Source organism: Mesocricetus auratus, unplaced genomic scaffold (assembly GCF_017639785.1).
Source record: "Mesocricetus auratus isolate SY011 unplaced genomic scaffold, BCM_Maur_2.0 Super-Scaffold_100026, whole genome shotgun sequence".
NCBI classification, from domain to species: domain Eukaryota; kingdom Metazoa; phylum Chordata; class Mammalia; order Rodentia; family Cricetidae; genus Mesocricetus; species Mesocricetus auratus.
Window position 1 is genome coordinate 7693376 of NW_024429207.1, and position 23108 is coordinate 7716483.

The following is a 23108-nucleotide window of genomic DNA, read 5'->3' on the forward strand; positions in this document are numbered from 1 at the left end:
GTACTTGCTACTCAGTTGGTTTTATCTTGTGTATGTGTAGGCCAGTGGTTAACCTTGGGCATCATTTCTCAACAGCTCAGCACACTGGCCTGGAGCATGCTAAGTAGGGCAGACGGACTGGTAAGTGTGCCTCAGGAACTCATTTATCTCCGTCACTGTTAGAATTACAAGTGTGCATCACCACACTTATTTTTCTTCAACTTCGCGTGCATTGGCATTATTTGGCTACATATGTGTCTGTGTGAAGGTGTCAGGTCCTCTGAAACTGGAGTTAGACAGTGGTGAGCTGACATGTGAGTGCTGGGAATTGAACCTGGGTCGTCTTGAAGAGCACCCAGGGCTCTTAACTGCTGAGCCATCTCTCCAGCCCCAACACAATTGCTTCTCAACATTGACTCTGGGGATCAAACTGTTTTTTGTGCTTGCAAGAGAATCACTTCACCCAATTAGATAACCCCCGTCCCATAAACCCACTCGTTCTGTGTAATATCTAAGACCTCTTTATATAGCAGGGAAATTTTTAAAAAATAGGCTAGTATTTTCTTAGAAAATTATAGATGTATTTAGAACAGCCAGTGCTCTAAACACTGAGCCATCTCTCCAGCCCCCAGCCACAGGTTAAAAGAGGCTGAGTAAAAACATTCATGCCACTCTACTCCTTGGGAATAGGAGTTCCTTGATTCAGTTTTGTTCTTAATTGTATATAGCAGCTATGATTATGTGAACATTGGAAGAAATGACCTCTGCTCCCCCCTTCTATATTCTTTTCCAGGGTTTAAATCATATCTGTTCCCCCAGAGGTCTTGTCACTTGCCAAGGCCTCAAAATGTTAGGTGAGGGCCCTGCTGCATCCTCTTTGGCTCTCCTAAATTAAGTTCTGGGCTAAAACTATTATAACTTTCACTTAGCTATCACAACACCAAGAGTATCGATGACAAAAAAACTCAAATACACTGGTAATTTTAAATCTGAGTTTATGTTTTGAAAGAAAAATGTGACAAACTCTTATAAAATTGATACATGGAACACACTTTAAAATATCATCACATGCTACATTTGCTTAGAGTTAATAGATCCAGTCTAAAACAAGAATGTAACAGTTATACATGTGAGTTCCTTCCTTTCTTTGAGCAAAAAAGGAAGTTTCCGTGAAACGCTGAACACATCAGGATAGCCAGCGTCGGCTCAGCGCCTCCACAAGTGAGGAGGCAGCCTGGAGCACAGCCTCTCTGATGGGACTGGACTCCATCCTGCAGCTTCCCGTGTAGCTGCAGGGCCTGTGACTGGATGTTCCCCAAGTCCTGTGTGCCACAGTCCTTTAATCCCTGGTGACAATGTAAATATCACCGTTGGCTTCCTTTTATTGTAAACTTCAACAGAAAAGTCAGCATGCTTATAGACTCAGGACATGGAGTTCAGGGATCTTTCTGGAGATTCTCACCACTTTGGGAAAGCCCTTTCTCTGAAGTTTCTGATCTGGCTCACTTTCTCATGTGGTGACTTGGACCTTGGGGACATCATCCACACGAACGGGTACTCATGAGGCGGATCCAGAAGGCAGTCCTTTCTGAAGCTGTGCCCAAGGCTCTGACATATCTCCTCGGTGGCTCGAACCACCTCTCTCCAATTTCAGTAGATTCATTTCTCCCCTCCTTACATTCTGTTTTACAGCTGGTATTTTAGTAAGTTCCTGCAGAATTTCTTTATTTCATTCTAATAATCCACAATTTGATGCTGCTACATAACCATCCTTTAGTTATTTTGCTGGTCTGTAAAACTAAGCTGATTTGTACAAGAACAAGTAAGAAACAAATGCTGGTAGATTTAGCACCTTGCCATCATGTCCACTACGGATGTATGGTAGCCTTCAAAGAGTCAACCAATTTCACTCATTTTCCTCTCTTTTTTTCAATAATAAAACATGATTTTTTAATAACAAATACATGCTTAGGGCAAACATCACAAAACCAGAAGCTACAATGAATGCTACTGGTGGTCCAATGCTTCATTTCCATACATCACTTCCAAAATAAAGGTTCAAGCCTTTGACTCTGCCCACGGATTCAAGTTCTAAGACATTATCATTTGACACCATCATTCCTATATTTTAACAAAAGCTAGTATGGCATTCTTAATGTGTATAGGGAGTATAAAATTACACCACAAAGTTTAACTTCTTCAGAATTATTCAAAATGTACAGTATCACCAAATCTTGCTAATTATAAAAAGAGCAAATTTGTAATTTCCTCTATAATGATAGTAATATCATTGACATTTGTTCCTAATTAAATTTTGTTTCAACTACCTGATGTTGAACTTGAGGTAGCTGCATTGTGGTTGCATTGCTAGGGCAGTGGTATATGGTTCATGGTACCATCTGGAACATCAGAATTAAATGAGAAGGAAATAAAGTCTCCCTGACACTATTTCCTCATTGGCATTCAAAACAAAGAACAGAGAGAAACAAAGCTCCCAATCATTTCCTTAGTGATAAAAGTACAATTCTTTTGTGAGCATGGACACAATACATGGAATCTGTTTCTTTGCATGAAACGTGGAGTCAAGGGAGAAGGACTCAAATTCTGTTGCCACCTTCCGGTTAACTCGAGTAAGAATGTGCATAAACTCAAGCTTGTGTGCATACAGTTTCAACATGGCACAAAGTGACTGGATGAACCAGGACCCGTCCTTTGCATTTCTCCAGGAGTAGTAACCTACAAGGCAAAATACAGAGCACCATACCCGCCATTACTTCATACCATCATTTAGCCAGATTTTATGAGTTTTTATATAACCACAATAAAAATAAATATAAACTTCCAGGGTCTTATAAGCCTTAAAAAGGAAAAAGAAATAACACCTTTGGTCTCTGGAGAAATGATATTGAGGGGGAAATATATATTCTATATACCTCACTGCTCTCAGCAGGAAAAGGGCAACTATGGACTGACTGCCATTGAATTCCTCTAGGTTTTACGCTCCGGGCTCTTTCCCACAGGGAAGAACAGGTAAGAGTGAGGGACAGGGAGACGAGAAGATACAAATACAAAGATACTCCAGTGAGACCATGTGGACCACGTCGTGTTTCGGTCAGAACTCACAAATGCAAAGATACTCCAGTGAGACCATGAGGACCTCGTCGTGTTTCGGTCAGAACTCATCTGATTTTAATACTGGCTTAGACAGGAAATAAATTGCTTACATACACATACTTTAAATGTTTCTTTAGACTTAATGTGTCTGAGTTCTTTGCCTGCATGTGTGTAAAGTGTATCACACAAGTGCCTGATGCCCATGTGAGTTACAGTTGGCTGTGAACCACCACGTGATGTGAGGACCCAAACCCAGGTCCTCTGTGTGAGTTAAACAAGTGCTCTTAACTGCTAGGCTACCTTCTCAGCCCCCCTACATCTATACACTTTAAAGAATGCCATTAGCTCACCTAGGGGGCATCTGAATGAATATAATAAATAATATTCAAAAAGCCTAAGAAGGAAATAAGTGTATTTTCTTTTTGTATTTTCAGATTAACTATTGGACTCGTTGTGTTTACTTTAGAAAGATACCTAGTGGATAAAGTAAACAAGATTGAGGATATTTCATTTATTTGTTTTAGTAGATTTATTTGAGTATGCCTGTATGTGTGCCATATTGCACGTGGAACCCAGAAGATAATTTGTGGGAGTCAGTTCACACACACACACAGGTCCACACCCACAAACTTAATACTCTGTGTGTGTTGGTTTGAATGAGAATGGCCCCCATAGGCTCATATGTTTGAATACTTGGTCCCCAGACAGTGGAACTATTTGGGGAGGATTAGGAGGTGTGGTCTTGATGGAGGAGGTGTGTCAAGTGGGCTGTGGGGTTTCAGAAATCCAAAGCCATTCCAGTTAGTTCTCTCTGCCTTGTGCTGTGTTTATCGATGGAGATGTAAGCTCTCAGCTAGTGCTCCAACCCCACACCTCCTTATCTACTGCCAAGCACCACCTCCCCCTTCTCATCACATAGTCATGGACTCTAACCTTCTATAACCAAATCAGGCATTTCCTTTTATAAGTTGCCTTGGTCATCATCTGCTGTCCTGGCAATAGAAAAGTAACTAAGACAACATCTAGTTATTTTTAGGGATGCATATAAAAATCCTAATAGCCTTTAAATATAGTCTTTACTGTCAACTCTAAAGTTAGACACAATGTAATTCATCTAAAACTCACACAGAACATCTCTCTGACACATTCTTACCAGGTGCTGTGGAGTAGGCATACAGGAAGTCGGCTTCCACTGGTATCTTCTGGCATGTCATGTCATCTTCGGTTCCACTGTCTGTCTCAATGCCACAGTCCAGCTCCGTACCACGGCAGGCCTGTGTGTTAGAAAACAAACTTTTCTTTCAAAAAAATATTATGTGAGCACACATAACTTGTAAAAGCTGTAAGAACAGTGTAAAAACTAGTAAGCCGTTCCAATATAAGAGCAACATTGAAATGTACTCCATGTTGTCTAAGAGGTGATTTAAATAAATACAAATAAAACAGTTCCATAGCCCCAAAACAAAAAGTAAATACTCATTAAGTGCCTCAATCTCTTTTTAACTGGGCACCAAGCTGCTCAGAGTACTACCTGAATGATGAAGAGTTTGGGCTTTCCAATTAGACTTCGGCAATAGTCCCCTCTGAAGTAACTAGTTAGTTTTTTCAGGTCAATAGGCCCATCTGTTCCAAAAATTACTCCTTCATCACCATGGCTTAGAATCACACAAACGAAACTGCTCCTTTTGCTGTGATCTTCTTTAGAAGCTGGAAAGGCGTTGCAAATAATCAAAAACAAAACAAAGACACAGTAGCACTTTGCAAGTTTCGTTTAAAACGTGAGACACTATATGAGAATATGACAGAGAGTCTGTGGATGTTTGATTTGTATCTAGTTTTCTAATTGAACCAAGATGGCTTGGAATTCATGATCTTCCTTCCTGCCTTAGCTTCTTGAGTTCTGGGGTTACTGGTTTACATCATGACCACAAGATGAAGAAATTGACACTAGAACTGTAAGATCATCCAAATCTAACATAGGAAATCTAACATTTGGAACCATTTTAGGGGGTGACATGATTAATTTTCCTTTTAATTTTTACTAAAATATATAAGCAGCCAGGTGTGGTGGCACATGCTTTCAATCCCAGAACTTGGGAGGCAAAGGCATAATTTTATGCCTCTAATTATAGCCAAACTATAAAGTAAAATTACTATATATATATGTTTCTTGAGACTCTGTATTGTTTTGGAGGCTGTCCTGGAACTCACTCTGTAGACCAGGCTGGCCTCGAACTCACAGAGATCCGCCTGCCTCTGCCTCCCGAGTGCTGGGATTAAAGGCGTGCGCCAGCACCGCCCGGCCTCCGGCCATTCTTTTTTAATAAATGGGGTTCTCCCTCCTCCAGCAGCTATTGACTATCAGTAGCCCCCAACCTAGAGGTGGGAACTCATGAGCCCCCCCCCTTTCATGTTAGAATGCGGACTGGCGTGATCTTGAGCAGACAACACCCAACTGCTGTGAATTCCCAAGTGTAGTATTCTTGTCATGCCTTCCACTTGGTCCTCCCCCCTCCTTTGGCTCTTAAAGTCTTTCTGCCCCATCTTCTGCAACGGTCCCTGAGCCTTGCGTGCGTACGTGCGTGCGTGCGTGCGTGCATGCGTGTGTGTGTGTGTGTGTGTGTGTGTGTGTGTGTGTAGGGGTTGGGGTATGGATATGCCATTTCTGTCTGAGTTCTGCAGGCACTTCATTTCTGTCCTTTGCCCATTTGTTGGACGCTTCTTTTTAATTATTTCTTACCATTTTTCATCAGTTCCACAATTTCTTCACGAGTAAGATCGTTCTTATTCCGAACTTCGTATTTCAGGGCCATGAATGTCTCCCTGAGTTTGGCTGCATCAACATCAGTACCAGAGCGAGGTGTCATTCCTCGGGACAGAAAGAACGTCTCTTAATTGCAACTTAAAAGAATGACTGCTTTGAGATTAAACGAGCTATTCAGCAACTCACACAGCGAATGAACTCTTCCTTTCACATGCTAAGAAAACTCTACTTATTTTGATCATGGCAACAGAGTCTGTAATCTTTTAGCACACAAAACACTGCATTGTATTAGCTGCTGCAAGCTGTTATGGCGGGGACATCTTCCACAGCAGCTTCAACAGTGAAAATAAGAGGGGACTTTAGATGCCTGGCAATAGAGGTTTGATAAATAAATTGTCATTTGTTTATATGATGGGGTACTGTGTCACCGTCTCATTCATTCATTCATTGGCAAAGTCTCACATAGCAAAACCTGGTCTTGAACTCACAATAATCCTTCCCAAGTGCTTGGATTTTAGGCACAGGCCACCCACACTCAGTTAATGATGAATATTTCCTAAGACCATTGATTTTTTAATTGCTAATTTATTTTGTCTAACATGATAATATCCAGTAAATAATTTTAGAAAGATTGAAAAAAGTATGTGATCTCAGTTTTGTTTATACAGCTCACTCACAGATGCTATATTTGATTCTATGTTGGATCAGTTTCAAGAAAGTACTGCTTGCACATGTTTTTTGGAGAAAAAGCCACAAATATTACCAGATTAGTATTGCTAATCAGGTTTTCTGCGATGTGGGTGACATTTGGTTTTTCCAACCATCACAAGATACATATTACTAGCTTCATTTGTACACGTGAGGGACGCAGAGCTAAGAAACCTGCCCTTGGTACACGGCATGCTTAGCATGAGAGACGCTTGGTTTTAAAAGGCAGGAAACAAATCTGTTCAGAGTGATAAAGTTGAGGACCTTTGAGTCAGCTCAGTGACACTTGCTGCCAGGCCTGATAATGTAAAATTGACCCCTGGTACCCACATGGTACAAGGAGAGAACCGAGGGAAGAAGGGAAGGAGAACGTCTTATTAGCATCAAGGAGGTACCAGTGGGGTCTGCAGATCATCAAGGACGTACCAATGAGGACTGCAGATCATCAAGGAGGATACCAATGAGGACTGCAGATCATCAAGGAGGTACCAATGAGGACTACAGATCATCAAGGAGGTACCAATGAGGACCAGAGATCATCAGTACAGCTCAGCAACACACACTGAGCTCTAATTGCTTTAAGTAAAGGTGCTGAGGTAAGGTTTGGTTTTGTTGGTTTCTGAGACAAGGTCCCATTAGCCCAGGCTGGCATCTTTCCACTTCCTTCTTCCAAGTGACAGTGACAGGGTTACAGGAATGTATCATCATACAGGGCTATGTGGTACTGGGAATAGAAGCACTCTACTGACCCCATTTTCTGATCTTTTACCTCTCCTCCCTTTCTTCTTTAATTTTATTTCCCTTCATGTTTTCCAATTAGTTCTTTGAGAATTTCATACAATATTCTTTAGTCATATTCATCCCTGTGTCCCCGACTCCTCCTAAGCCCATGACACTTCCTGTCCCACCCAACACTGTGTCCTCTTTCTACGGGTAGTCTTCCATTGGAGTACAGTAGATTTGTGGCACAACCTGAGTTATATCTTAATGACTACTTGTGAGTTAGCATAAAACACCATTCCGTTTACTGTGCACGCATTCTCAGGTTGGGGTAAAGTTAAATAACAGTTGTAAACACAGAAGCAGACTGTGCCTGAAGCCAGACACTCAGACCTGCAAACTGGAAACGGATAACTCAGCAACCTCAAGCCTGAGATAAGAGGCCCTAATTTGAGTTCTGGAACTGACTAAGGAATGACTGTAGGGCCCACCTGCACGAGGCTGTGAGTTAAGAGCTCCTGCAAAGGATGCCAGAGATACTTTCTCAGCTGCCCCAGGGCAGAACATCTCAGGTGACAGTCATTTATCTTCATCCCTGCCAGCTTGCTGCTTATACAACCTTTTCTTCTCCATCACTCCCTCTCAAGGGATTGGCTCTGTTGGACAGCAGGGAATCCAACCCTTGGCAGCCAGGTGAGGCAAAGATTCTGAATATGGACGAAGACTTCCTATTGCATAGGGACCTGTAAGTCCCAGTGTAGCTCTACTTTGTGGTCTGTCTGTGTCAGTTTCCTGACTCACAACACACCGATACTGCTTTTCACATTATATTCAATGTAAACGGCATAGATATTTGAAATGTTTTAAAAACTATGTTAGATACATACCAGTGCTTTTATGAAAGTTCTTATTGTTAATTATTATACACACACCCATTTCAGGATAATCCATTTTGTAACTACTGTCCAGATATATTCCAGAATCCATTGATTTGCTTCCATGTATGGTCTTTCTGCATGGAAATTAAGTGATAGTTAGTTACTAAAGGCAGAAAGGACTCTATTAGTACAACTTTTATTACTCATAAGAACAGTTAGCATTTGTTTAAGGCTGTCAATGTACCCAACTTCATGTTACATCCTTCCCTCATTCAATTTCACATGTGGGTTTTTATCCCAAGCATTTGGGGGTGGGGAGGAAGAAAGCATAAATAAATACATTCACAACAACCCATTTCACTAATGAGGAAACGACTTGCCAAGGCCAAGTAAGTAAAATGTGCTGAAGGGTGTTCAGATCTTATTGGAAGGTTTTCCTGTAAAGTCCAATAACATTTTACCAAATACTTTAAAAAATTAACATTGTAAGAAATAATTTATCGAGCACTCGGGAGGCAGAGGCAGGCGGATCTCTGTGAGTTCAAGACCAGCCTGGACTACCAAGTGAGCTCCATGACAGCCTCCAAAGCCACAGAGAAACCCTGCCTCGAAAAACCAAAAAAAAAAAAAAGAAAAAGAAAAAAGAAAAGAAAAAAATAATTTATCCACTTAGGAGGCAGAGGCAGGTGGATCTCAGTGAGTTCAAGGCCAGCCTGGTCTACAGAGCGAGTTCCAGTACAGCCTCCAAAACAATACAGAGAAACCCTGTCTCGAAAAACCAAGAAAAAGAAATAATTTATTAGTGATAAAAGTGCCTTCCCCCCCCCTTTTTTTTGAGACAGGGTTTCTCTGTGTGGCCCTGGCTGTCCCAGAACTCACTTTGTAGACCAGACTGAAATTCAGAGATCTGTCTGCCTCTGCCTCCTGAGTACTGGGATTAAAGGCACATGCCACCACCACCATCACGCACAGCTTTTTTTTCTAAGATTTTATTTTTGAGGTCTAGTCTATGTGTCGCCTAGACTGGCCCTGGGTGGTCCTCTTATCTAAGACAAATACCTTCTACACACACACACACACACACACACACACACACACACACACACACACACACACTCAATCCTTAAACTCCATGAGTTGAACAAATGAATAACATATTAATACACAGACAACCATCATTAAATCCTTGAAAATGCTTATGTGAATGTCACTGATGTAAAAATGGTAGGTAGACCAGGTCAGTGATCATTTTAAAAGGCCAGATATTAAGTATCTAGGCTCACAGGCTGCCCTAGTAGAGACTCAATTTGGCCGGGTGAAACTAACCCAGAGCCAATGCTCATAAAGTTGTGGCTGTGTTCTAAGGAATGTGACAGACTGAGCACAAGCCTGACCTGCCGTCCAGGAAGACTCCAGAGACAGTTATGTCTAGGAACAGCCAAACAGCACAGTTAAGGATGCGTACTCAGCCTTAATAGCATCTTACATTTTACACAATTCTAAAAATAATGTAGAGAGATTAAAAGTAGTAAATGAAGGAGGTCAAGGTCAGATGAAAAAGAACCATGGTGGTAGAGACCCCACATTTTATAGAGAAAATTAGGTCAGATAGGTAGGCTGTACATTCCTATTCTAAAATCTAGAATCACATGCTCTAAACTAGAAAGCTTTTGAATGCCAATTTGATGCCACAAGTGGAAAAAGTTACACCAAGCCCCATGAGACAGGTCACTTTCAAAACACAGGCCCACTAAAAATATTATATAAAATTAGCTTTGGGATACATGTATAAGGTTTGTATGAAACAAAAATGAACTCAGTGTTTAAAAGTTATAGGCCAGGGAGACAACTCAGTAGGTAATAGCGCTTTCTATGCAATCCTAACAGGCTGAGTTCAATCACTGGAAACTACATTAAAAAGCTTTAAGTCAGTAGTTCTCAACCTGTGGGTCAACCCTTTTGGGAGGCGGGTGTTGAACGAACCTTTCACAGGGGTTGCATATTAGATAACCTGCATATCAGCTATTTATATTACGATTCATAACAGTAGCAAAATTACAGTTATGAAGCAGCAACAAAAATAGTTTTATGGTTGGGGGTAACCACAACATGAGGAACTGTATTAAGGGTCACAGTGTTAGGAAGGTTGCTCTAAGTGGGGGCACACATGTGTGTTCATAGCACTCCTGTGGCAAGATGGGAGGCAGAGAGAGGGGAATAGGTGGAAGCTTGATGGCTAGCCTAGGGTACTCTGCAGCAGAGACAAGGAAAAGTTAGCCTCTGACCGCAATGATGCAATCCACACACCTGCTCTCTCTCTCTCTCTCTCTCTCTCTCTCTCTCTCTCTCTCTCTCTCTCTCTCTCTCTCTCTCTCTCTCTCTCTCTGTGTGTGTGTGTGTGTGTGTGTGTGTGTGACTATGTTCCAATCTGAGAGTCTGAAATCTAAAATACTTCTGGTTTTACTCATTTCAGATAAGGGATACAGATCTTATAGAGGTCCAAGTTAGCCTGGGGTAGATGGAGAACCTGTCTTAAATGACAACAAATAAAAAATAAATACTCACACTTCAAAATTTTTAATGGATTTGGAATCCACTGAGGTTTCGTTGTTCTCCATGGTCACTTTTCTTAACTAGAATATAGAAAAAGAGAGATGTTACCCATAACGAGTCATTATAGAGCCACTGCAATATATTAGCGATGCCATGTCCATTTCTCCTAGAGTTCTTGTTTTTTCTCATTGCTATTGGCGTCTGGAGAATGGTCCTTTGCAATGGCACCACAGTGTAGGTCCCTTCTCCTTCCTTGGTCTTCTAGCTATGAATTATATCAAGAACGTCTTTTTCTCCCATTTGTGTGCCCCTGCCAATCAAAATGGATAGCACCTTCTTTCCTTGGTCGACCAACCAATCAAGCTATTTACTGGAACTCAGCTTCCAACTCAACACACTAAAACAAAACCCGAACACTAACCACGCAGTAAAGCTCACATAACACTACACCACAGTGTTGAGAGCCCCAGACACTTCCAAACCTCCAGTCTCCTCAGAAACTTGACTTCTAATACTAAGTAAGTGACTTTGTCTCCAAATACCAGACATGTGCACCTCTCTGCATCTGCTCCTTCCTGTCTTCTAGAGTTCTCTAGAAGGAAAGACACTGCCCTGGAAGTATATCTCCCCAAATAAAGAAGATAGACAAACAGAAATGAAACTTAAGAAAGAAGATCCCGAATGAATCTTCAGACTCTATATTCCCTGGCTATGTTAAGTATTTCAATCAAGATACAACTTTGACCCTCAGTCCTATGCTGAAGTCAGAACGGCTATGACAACACGGCAGAAGCCTCCAAAGTTAAGTTCCTACTACCTTTCCCCCCAGTTTGGTGTGCCTTTGGGAACAGTGGAGAAAGAACAGAGAGGAGGAAGTGACACCCACCCTTCAGTTTAACCACAGAAGAGAACAGAGCTCCATCCGCCTTCCTAAGCCAGTCAGTGATTTGTGTTCCTATAAAGGCTCTTTGCTTTCTACAGTTTCTATTCTGGTGGGCTTCTAGAAAACCACAGGAGGATGTGAGGCAACTGGGATGCACCATGCTTTTAGTCAGCGAGCAAATATTTAGAGAGCACACACTTCGCACCAAGTGTAACTTCAAGAAACTTGAATTCCACAAAGAAAAAGTCAGAGGTGGAAAATAGGGTTCTAACACTGTCGGGGCCATGAGGAAAATGAGAAAGGGGTGAGAAACTGGGAACACGGGCTACTTTAGCTAGGTGGTCAGGGAGTCATCTCTGAGGTGGCATTACAGAGATCTGAACGACACAGAGGGAGGCTGCCCCCTCCCCGCCCGGGGTGGGGGTGAGCACCAGTTAGATCAAAGGTCTGGGAACAACTTGCTCTACTCAAGGTACAGAAAGACCAGTTTGACTAGTGCTGGGGCAGGGAGACTGATAGCCAGGAAAGGTAAGATCACATAAGGTCTTCGGACCAATAACGTGGTGGAGAGAACACTGAGACATTTGAAGCCAAGGAGGGACTGCATGCTCTGGCTGCTAAAACACATGGCCAGTGAGAAGCCTTCTGGAGTAGCCCAGGGTGATGATGGAGGCCTGAGCTGGAGCCGAACAGCTGGTGGATACAGACAGTTAAGTCTGGGCATCCTTCGATTTAGAGGAAGTGGAGCCAGCAGGAGAGCTGAGAGTTTGCAAAGCAAACTGGGTGGATGTGGGGTGCCAACACCGGCAGAAGACATTCAGGGACACTCATCTCTTCCACCCTTGCCAGAAGGCCTGCTTAAAGGAGGGCAGACGGCCACACCAGCTTTACGAAACTCGTCATGGCCACAGTGGTGACTGTTAGGACAAGTGATCCAAGCCAAAAAAGTGGCCAGAGACTACTTCAGTGGGATGTTGGGTGTTACCCAGAGGGATTATTGGATTCCCCAGGGCATAGTCTTTTACATAACTCACTACTGGGCAGGCTGGTTTCCAACTTTGTAGCAAGTTAAACCATAACAAGTAGCAGTAACATAAAGACTCTTTTCTATAGCAAAATAAATGAATCAATTTTAAAAAAATGTCTTGTAACGATACAATGAATTTCCACTTGATAGAAAGACCAATCCTTCTAGATTATAGTTATTGCCTTATGGGACAGAGCCATTTTCATAACTGCCAGCAGACTGCTCTCACCACACTCAGCTGTTTGCATTTGCTTGTTCTTCCAATTCTCCTTTAAATCGGACTTAACATCTTATTGGTTCCGTTCATTAGCTGGCAGGTGAATAAAATCCTTGACATGGGTTACTTTTCTGCTTGAGCAGCCAAGTTTTAACTTTTTGAAACTTGCACTTTAAAGGAACCAATGGTTGTCCCGGGTTGAGAAAAGCAACAGTATAAACAACTTTTCCCGGGGTTAGTAGGAAAAGGCTTCTTTCCTGCTTGGCTGTGAAGAGAGAAATGGGAACGGTAGCCAGACAGAGGATGCCTTTTTATTAAGCCATGCTTTTTAGGTCAGTAACAATGGCACAGCAGGAAACAGGAAATTAAGGATGCAAGAGCAGTGAGGGACTGGGGTTTCTTAAGGAATGCAATGGGATGTCTTGCATACATATGGAACTTACCTCAGGTACGACCAGAGCAAGTACATCAAGTAAAGGAAACTAAAGCAAAATGTTGTATTGATTTGTTAGGCAGAGCTGGGGATTGAACCCAGGGCCTCAGGCATACGTAAGTGCTCTACCACTGAGTCACAGCTCCAGTACAAATATCCAGAGGTAACAGAGAGGCGCGGAAGGTGATAAAAAAAAAAAAAAAAAGGTTCTCTTCACAGGCTGGCACCCATTCCTTTTATATTTAGAAGATAAACTGTGATATGAGAAACTCCAAATGCCCTCTTTAGTTCCTTATGGACATACCTCTAAATTTTATCACGTAATACCAAAATGGGATCAGACACAAAGCTGGCAAGCTGGCATCAGAGGCATCTCATGTGTACCGAGAGGGACATAAACTGAAAAGACCCCCTGAGAATATTTTGGGAGGTTCTCCGCATTTGCTCATAAAAACTGTGAAGATTGATGTAGTAAACTTACTCTGGTAAGAGTGTCTATAAATGCACTGTGGAAAAGTGGAAGGAAAGAGAAGAGTATGCATTACTCATAAACACTCAGATTAAGTATAGCAGGGGAATGGTGGCGCACACCTTTAATCCCAGCAGAGGCAGGTGGACCTCTGTGAGTTCAAGGCCAGCCTGGTCTATAGGGAGTTCCAGGGCAGCCAGAGCGTCACAAGAAGACAAAAACAAAAACAAAAACAAAAACAAACCCCTGAGAGTGTGAGTACAGAGAAATGACTGTTACAGTAAATCCACACAAGTTCCTGCAGCTATCTTCCTTTAAAAGTTTTCCTGAAGCCCTTATCTAGGATATAAATGTCAGCAATGTAAGTTAAATGAAAATAAATTAGAGAAACCCAGTCTGACCTCTTTTGCATATTAGTATATTTATTAGCAGTGTCTGCCTGATTGGTAGGATTGCCGACAACTTGCTTTGTAATACTCTTCTAATTTTCTACAACACATTGTTTCAGTGTTAAAAAATAGTATCGAGAAATGACAGACTCTGGAGATCCTCCATGGAGGGCCTCACCCTCCCTGAGGATAGGAGTGGAGATTGGATGGGGGATCTGGGGGACCTGGTGGGGAGGTGGCGGGAGAGGGGGGGAGAGGGAGCTGGGATTGACATGTGAAGCAAGCTTGTTTCTAACTTAAATTTTAATAAAAAAGGAAGGAAAACAAAAAACAAACAAACACAAAATAAATAACATGGAGAAAAAAGAGAAAATAGTATCAAGTATTAACTTATAAAATAATGCCAACCACAGCAGGCCCTGTCACCAGGATTATGCTAGGCAATGTCAATCCCCAACCCTATTTCAAGAGCAAAGAAAAAAAAAAAACTGGTGGGGCATGGTGGCACACATCTGTAATCTCAAGACTCTGGAGACAGAGGCTGGAGGACTGCTGTGAGTCTGAGGTTAGTCTGATTTACCTAGCAAGTTCCAGGCTAGGCTACACAATCTCATAAAACCAAAAGGGTGAAAAAATAAGCATACTCTCCTATTGAGAAAGCAGTTATTCCTCTTTGCCCATTACCAGACTGGATCTCTTTGTCTTTTTTTTTTTCTTTCTTATGAACAATGTGTTGGGTATTAAGAAATCTCAGCCGGGCAGTGGTGGCGCATGCCTTTAATCCCAGCACTCGGGAGGCAGAGGCAGGTGGATCTCTGTGAGTTCCAGGCTGGGCTGGACCGACAGCCTCCAAAACAATACAGAGAAGCCCTGTCTCGTAAATACCTATAAAAAAAAAAAAAAAAAAAGAAATCTCAGCTTTCCACCAACTAGAAATATCACAAAGATCAACTTGTCTCTAGCTGTCTATGCCTCTTCAAAGTGGTCCGATCACATGCTAAAACACTTAGCAATTTGTGGTTGAGAAACAAGGTACAGCTGTTTTGATTAACTAGAGAATAGTATAGCATCACTAACAAGTCTAGACAGAAGGCAGATAAACATAAATGGTTTAATAAATTATCTGGGGCCATTAAAACATAACCTTTCCATTGGTCAACCAATGGGAAATGTGTAGTTAAAAAGAGAAGGAAAGCCAGCCTAGAAAGCAAACCCAGTGGGCCTCAAAACATAGATATAGGGATGTCAAAAAAGCTTACGGAAAGATGCTCACATCATGCATCATGAAGACATGGCAGACTGTAATGCACATCATCACTAAGTCAACGAAGCAGCTTTGAAGAGGCCATTAGTGCCATTTCCATGGTATAACATGGAAATGATTTAAAAGAATGGAGAGCCTAAACAGATCAGTGCTGCAAAGGGATATGGGGGAGGGGGAGCATGGAGGATGTTTTAGGACAGTGAAACCACTCCCTGCTATGCTATAATAGTGAATACAAGTTGTAATACATTTGCCCCAATTTAAAATAGTGCGGAGAATGAACCTTTCTGTGACCTTTAAGACTTTGGGTGACAATGATGTCAACTAGGCTCATCAGTTCTAACAAATATACTACTCTGGTTGGGGAATGTTAATGATGAGGAGTCTGTGTGGGACCAGACAGATAGAGGATATCTCTAGATTACTCTAAAAATTAAAGCAAAGCCTTTTTGCTTTTTATTAGAAACTAAGGTTAAACAACTTCTGATTTTGAATCTTGAGTTTCTGGCAGTATCCCCATGGTTTCCCTCAAACTGGCCCTCTATATGAGTTTGCCCCTACAGAATTCATAGTGTAAGCTTGGGAACTCCAAGTGTTCATTGGTTCACACCAACCATCACAAACTACAAATAGTGCAGTTACTCAGACTGGAGAATTGAGTTTTAATTTTAATAACCTTTGTCTCACGCCAGCTGTGGGATAAAACTATTCCCCCTTCTGATTGGCACACCCCAATACAACTTCACAGTAACCAGCCTCCAGAAATCTGTAACATTTGCTCCCTGGCCCTTACCAATGTACATTAAAAAAAAAAAAAACAATTTAGTGTGTGTATTTGGACATGTGAGCATTGGAATGTCAGAGGGCAACAAGCCCAGAGAGCTGTTTCTGGTTCTCTCTGCCTACCATGTGGATGTTGGGGAACAAACTTAGGTCATTAGGCTTAGTAGTAAGGACCTTACTGGATTTTAACTAAATATTAGGTGACTTTTAAGTAGTCATTTCCTTTCCATATACTCTACCAATTTTCTATAATCAATTATGGAAAGTTAAAAAAAACACCTCAGACAGATGAGTCATTTGATTAGGATTTCTCAGGAACAAATACCATAACATATAATGTTTTTCATTCTTAGCACTTGAACATTGTAGATTGTCTATTATCAGCTCATCTTGATGACTAGTAAATTTCTTATACTAAATCAAAATCATTCTAGCATGAGACATGTGCATATGTACAGTATTTGTCATCATCTGTTTTTTCCACATGAGTACCAAATCCACACTCTCGAAAGGAGCTTAGCATTACCTCATCTCCATTAGCTAATACCCAGCTGGATACAAATTATTCTAGGGATGGTGATCTCATCTTTAAGGATTTAAAAAAAAACAAAACAAACCTCTTCAGGGATGTATAGACTGTCCCAGATGATAGCAGGAGCTTAGGTTATTAAAGTGGAGAAAATAAACAGTGTTTCACAACAATACATTCTGGCTCAACAACCGACTCACCACAACTGTTTCTGATATGATTAAGATCCCAGCATCAGTTTAGGATGCAAATGACTAGAAAGGTTCGGGAATATATTTGATGGTCACCAGGAAGCTGTAGGTCAATGCATTTGGCCTCATGACACTCTGGAATCTAACACTTATATTCACTTCTCTAGTTCCCAGCAACAGCAGTCAGATGTTCAAAAGTTTGGAAATGTTGGCATAAATTTACTGTCACCCTGAAAGAGAGCTTTCCTTAAAGATGCGAGAAGCTGGAACTATTTACACAGTTCTTTGCCAGTTTTTCCTTACAACCGTGGAGGAAGACAGAATAAGTAATCTTCAGAATTAAAGCACAGGACCAGAAGTTATTTCTAAAATTAAAAACTAGACAGTGAGGTATGATATATCAATAACAACTTGAAATAAGACAAATACCCATTACAACATAGATAGATCAAGACTCACCTATGGTCGAGATTTGAAATGAGATGTTACATTAATACAAACCACTTTTAGAGGTGTGTGTGTGAGAGCGCGCACATGTGCGTGTTATGCATGAGGGTGAGGGTGCGCCTGCCTATACCTGTGCACAGGGTGGCCAGATGTAGAGTTCTGGTATTTTCTCTATTGCCTACTACCTTATTTTTTTTTTGAGACAAAAAATTTCTCACTGAACCCGGCCTTCTCTATATTGGCTAAGACTAAGGCACTAGTCCTGGGATTTACGTATGTCCTGTGGGATTACAGCTACAGTTCACCATCCTCCATTTTTACATGCGTGCTAGGGATCTGAACTTGGGTACACATGCTTGCATAGCAGGCACTTCACTTTCTGAACCATGTCCCCAGACTCAGCTTTGGATAGTCTTAATCGGAGAATCTGTCCCCTATCATCAACTGTTCCAATGGCTGACTTACAAACACCCCATAAGGCACGGCATCAAATCTAATCTCTGTTTTGTAAATCCCATAGTGACACAGAAGAGTCAACACTCTTCATTTCTGGATCCTCCCCTTAGATGTGAATGTTCAAAATTAGGAGTAAAGACTTAAGAAAGTCGTAGCCAAAGTAAGCATGTCTCTCACTTCCAGTTCATGTAAACTAACCTGAGCAGTAGGCTTCCCAATGGCACAGAGGCATAGTGGTCCCACTTTAGATTTTAGTTAAATGGAACTTTGAAAGTTAGTCACTTTTTAAGTGACAGAGTGACAACTTCAGCTCCAGGTAGCAAACTCTACTCTACAGTCTATAAACCACTCAACGCCATATAGAGGTGACAAAACTACAGTTAATTTGAAGGGAACAAAAATCCCATGAGCTCAAGTGCTCTAATTAAATGAGATTAAAAACATATATGGCATGATAGAAACTGATTAAAAACTGAAATCAAATACATAGCTGTTCCTCAGCATTCATGGATGACTGACTGGTGCCAGAACCCACCTCATATAGCAAATCCAATTCCAAAGCCTTTGTATAAAATGGTGGGTTTTTCACAGATACGCTAAGCATCGCTACTGCTTATTACTGATGACACCTACCTAGTACAACATTAAACTTTTACGAAGTTTTGTTCAGTGGATGATTAAAATGTCTACACATTTCAATACAGGTCCCATTTCTAGTTTGATAATCCTTCCTTTGTGATGGTAAAGTCCACAAATGCAAGTCAACTATAGTGCACTTATCACAATGAAGAAAACAGGAGTAAGGATTAGGATGCTTCTCATGGCAATGGGTAATTTCTTTATAAATGTAAACTATCTCTTTAAACCTTCAGCAAAAGCCATTAGAACGTCTTCTATATGTCTACCTACTTTTCTGACAATAGGAATATGAAGCCACCAGAGTGTGGCTCCTGGGAAGCCCACCTCTATGTGTGCAGAACAATTTGAGACACATCAGGATGGTATTTACTATCTGCCAATAAGGACAAAGCCTCGCGAGCACAGGGAGTTTCACATTAGGTAAATGAAACAGAAAGGGTATCTGTTTCACAGTAGCCTGGTTAAGAAAAGATTTCATCTGTAGTGGACCAGGGGGTTTTTTCTTTTGTTTTTTTTCCAAATCTGTCCCACCTGGTCTCAGTTCCTTTGGGGATACACCAAACTGGTTGTTGCCACTGAATCTGATAAAGTCAATCTTTTTAATGTTTTAAAGTAGAATGAAAGTGAAAAGATGCAAGCTGGAAAAGGAAAAGAAAATATGGAGAGGGCAGGGGAGGAGGGGAGGGACAGGGAACTGGGATTGACATGTAAAACAGGCTTGTTTCTAATTTAAATTAAAAAAAGAAAATATGGAAAACAGTTCACTGTATCAGAGGAACAAATAAATGATCTTGTGTTCTTGTTTCTGGTATGGGCCACACAACCCCAGGGAGGCAGACTGGTATGCTGAACCCATCTGACCCCGTGTCACAAGTTGGAAAGAATATGGCTCTTATTATCAGACCACAGTTTTTGGAGAGACAAAAGAAGAAAACAGCAAAGACCTCTAAGACCCTCTATGCTCTTGTGGATGTGTACCGGCCTGCTTGAAAACAACCTTGTTGTTATTGTTGTTGAAATAAAGTTTAGAATGGGAGATCATGAGTGTCTTTTATAAAAATGACAGGTAACTATATAATTTACTGAATATCCGCTGTCTGCAGGAACTGCACTGAGCCTTGAGTGCATGAAGTAGCAGAAGAGGCAGACCCTACCCCTATATAGAGCTTATGTCCATGCTCACTGGTATTTAAAAATGGCAGCAGGGTAGATGCTAGCCCATGGCCAGTCCTCATTAGATGATTTTATTTAGCTTTTAGCAGAATGAAGCCGCTCTACAGAGAACATTGAAGAAAAGAACAAAAACTATTATGTAGAACCTCACACTTAACAAAACACTGCTAGATACATTATTTCATCTGATCTTTACAACAACCCTATGAATTATATGGATTGTGCCTGATTTATGAATGAGTTGGTAAGCACCTTGGGTCCTGGCCTCAAATAGTCAGACAACAGAGAGGGAAGTTGTCCTTTCCTCTCCAATACCTTTTTAAAATTTGTTAAGTGAATATATAAGTACTTAAGGATGTAAGAATTTCCACATCTTTTTAAAAAATGTCCCATCACTGCCATAGAACTTAAAGTATCGTCTAACTCGAAGACCATAACTAATGCAAGGTCTTTGAAGAAAATGATTGTGTTGTAACTTTAGAAAAGGGATGAAGTGAATGTGTTGTTCGATTGGAAACTGAAACATAGAGGGGCACAGCAATTGCTTATATCAGATAGAGACTGAGGGTGCTTCAAATGGCAGGAGGCAAGACTGGGTAACAAAAGCAGTCTGAATTAGGTGCAGCATTTCACTTCTGTTACTCTGTACCAGGTCCACTGCTGCCACATTTCAATAAACTGTCCCCTCATTAAAACACAGTCTTACTTTCCAAAAGCCTTATTCTGCTGTACTACAAATCAAAGCCGGTCTAAACACTGGGTTGTGGCAGGGATGATTCAAGCTCACGCCACGGCCGCCACAACACATTGGAAGCGGCTTCCCAGAGGCTAGCCAAACCCCCAGCCTGGCATCTCCTTCTGCTCCTTTACAATGACTCCACATTTCAGACCTACCAATCTCTCTGAATTCACAGTTTGTAAGCCACCATTTGTAATCAAACAAATGGATGAGCATTCCACTTGTGCAAAACAAAACAAAAATCAACAACAACAACAAAACCAGTCCCCTAGTGGTGTTCGCTCAGTTTTGTAGGGAAACTATAAACACGCAGCAAAAGTAGAGGACGGGACACATCTGCTCTCAGGAAATGCCTGATGCAAGGAAGAAGTGGGAAGATTTAACCTCGAATTGTTTACTTAGAACTGAAACCTAAGTAGGAACTTCTATTCATAAGCAAATGCATTGGGAAAGGACTAGCAGCCGAAGGGCCAGGTACTAACCTGGCAGACGCAGGTCTACAAGGCTGGGTGACTAAGAGCGGAAGGAGTGGGGGGTCCGTGAGAAGACCAGAGAAGGACGTTTCCTGGGTGACTCAACTGAGAGTGGGGCAAAGACTCAGCTGCTTAAGTCGGGCTTCAGAGTAGGTCAGTAAGTGTGAGGGAAGGGACCCAAGGGATGTCAAAGCAGATCATACAGCGACTGACCAACAAAGGAATAAGCTGGAGTAGTCACGAAAGACCTCGGGATGAGAAACAGAGTTGGGGAGCAATGCTTACAATCAGCTCTCTGCAAGAACCAAAATCACAGAGTGAACTGGAGAAAACCAGAGGCAGAGACTAAACACTCGAGCAGTGGAGGGAGGCTAGGTCTCTGGGAGCTAGTCTCAAGGTCAGCGTCAGGCGGGTCTCCAGGCCTCAGGGCAGAATTTCCCTTATCCATCCTTTGCTCCCGGGTCCACGCCTTGGCCTGGCGCCCCAGGACCCCGCCACTCGGCCTCCACGCTCATCCGCCTCTGGGCTCACCTCTCTCCTGCCGCCTCTCCCGCCCCAGAAGCTCTGGGCGATCTCCCGACCCTCCGACTCCACCTTTTGGTCCTCGGCGCGGCTGGTGCGCCAGACTCGGGGGTCTGAGCTCCGAATCAATTCACCCGGGCTCAGGGACCCCGGTGCGGCCTCCGGGGTCTGGGCTCCCAGCTTGGGATCCGGCCCCCAGCGGGGTTTCTAGCTTCACTGCCCTCAGTGCACGCCTGAGCAAGCCAGAAGGCAACACAAAGGATCCTCCGCCCAGATCGCCCGTTTCCCCCACCTACTCGAAGCAGCTGCAGATCCGGCAGGATAAGGACCGCAGCATAAGGCCGGGAAAGGACGGGCCAGCACTCACCGAGCCGCCAAAAGCTCCACGACCCACCACACACGGCTTTGATCTCACCAGCTTCTTCTGCACAGAGACCACAGACTAACCCCCCCTTGCCCCTGCTCCGCCCACGCCCCGCCCCTTCTCCCAAACCCCTCCCCCCGGCCGCGACGTGTCTTAGTCGGGGCCGGGGCCCCGCCCCCTGGAGCCCGGCCAACGCAACTCGGTCCTCTCGCAGGCCCCGCCCACTGGCCCCGCCCCTGAGCGGGGATTTGAAGCTCGGTTCCCGCCATCTGCAGCTTCCACAGGCTGCGGCCTCCGGCTGAGGTGAATTACTTACCTGAGGTAAATTTAGAGGCGTCTCTAGGCCGCGCCTGATTCCGGGGGCACAAAGGTTGGGCATACGGGGCGACAAGGAGAAAATAGGACTGCACCCACCACCTCACTCACCATCTCTACTTCCGCTCAAACCGAAGCCTTTCCTCACTTCCGTTCAACATTCTGTCGCTCAGTCAGAAGTCTCAGCTACCTTACTGAATCCCGGTCTGTTTTAGATCCTGTTTCAGACCTTGACGCGGTGGAGCGGTTTTTGCAGAATCCACCAAAACAGGAGTACAGCACTGGGCATCAAATTTCGGGGGCTCAGGATGCTCTGACACCAAATTTATCCCGCGAGAGCCACAGCTTGCTTCCAAACGCTCTTGCCTGGTTGGATGAAAGGGACTGCAGTGTACTTACCATTTGTTGAGGGCAGAATTTCTTATTTTACCCAGTCCCAACAGAGGCTTAAAAAGGTTAAGTGGTTTGTTCCTGCGAAGAGCAGAGCCAAATGCAGATTCTGGAAACAAACTGAGCTATCATCATCCCTCCCAAAGTGAGTGAGGAGCAACCATTTTCTAGTGGGATAAACTAAGCAATAGGACGCATTCAACCCTAGCCATGCTCCGATGCTTCGCGGGGGCTGTGGTTCGCAAGGAAGGAACTAATTGAGAAATCCTGGTCTTGTGAGCCCTCACACGTTCCTAGAGGTGCTTAACAAAATGGTACTTTTTTTTTTCTTTTTTCGAGACAGGGTTTCTCTGTATTGTTTTGGAGGCTGTCGGTCCAGCCCGACCTCGAACTCACAGAGATCCGCCTGCCTCTGCCTCCCGAGTGCTGGGATTAAAGGCGTGCACCACCACCACCCGGCTACAAAATGCTGCTTTTACATAAAGCTTGGCAGCAATTTTCTGACCAAGTTATGTTGGCTTCATCTAGAGAAGCTTGTTAAGTCAAAACAGCTGGAGGTGATGTCTTTCTCCTGAGTCCCTAATTTCTCTATAGGGAGCAGGAGGTGTTCTGGGCCAGGAAGAGCTCTGGGAAAAACGAAGCGGTGCTCTCCAGGTGGGAGAGGCTGGAGTGAGAGGGCTTCAAAGTGG

At 42.8% G+C, this 23108-nt stretch overlaps 2 protein-coding genes across 9 annotated transcripts in view; one reads left to right on the forward strand and one right to left on the reverse strand.

Annotated features, from left to right (window-relative positions):
• Window positions 1–957: 957 nt before the first annotated feature.
• Casp3 (caspase 3) lies at window positions 958–22163 on the reverse strand. 4 transcript variants are annotated; one of them, XM_040731701.1, is made up of 7 exons: window positions 22141–22163; window positions 10729–10796; window positions 8173–8297; window positions 5834–5962; window positions 4625–4800; window positions 4247–4367; window positions 958–2715 (listed from the first exon to the last, which is right to left on the reverse strand). In XM_040731701.1, the coding sequence occupies exons 1-7, from the start codon at window positions 22141–22143 to the stop codon at window positions 2486–2488; spliced, it is 852 nt and encodes a 283-aa protein (XP_040587635.1). In that variant the 5' UTR covers window positions 22144–22163; the 3' UTR covers window positions 958–2485.
• Window positions 21938–23108, forward strand: part of Primpol (primase and DNA directed polymerase) — a 41531-nt gene continuing 40360 nt past the window's right edge. For 4 of the 5 annotated variants that reach the window (XM_040731769.1, XM_040731766.1, XM_040731768.1 and 1 more), the window contains exon 1: window positions 21938–22035. The gene's annotated coding sequence lies outside the window, so the exon portion shown is untranslated. The remainder of the gene's footprint in view (window positions 22036–23108) is intronic. The other variant, XM_040731767.1, reaches the window with a different exon arrangement.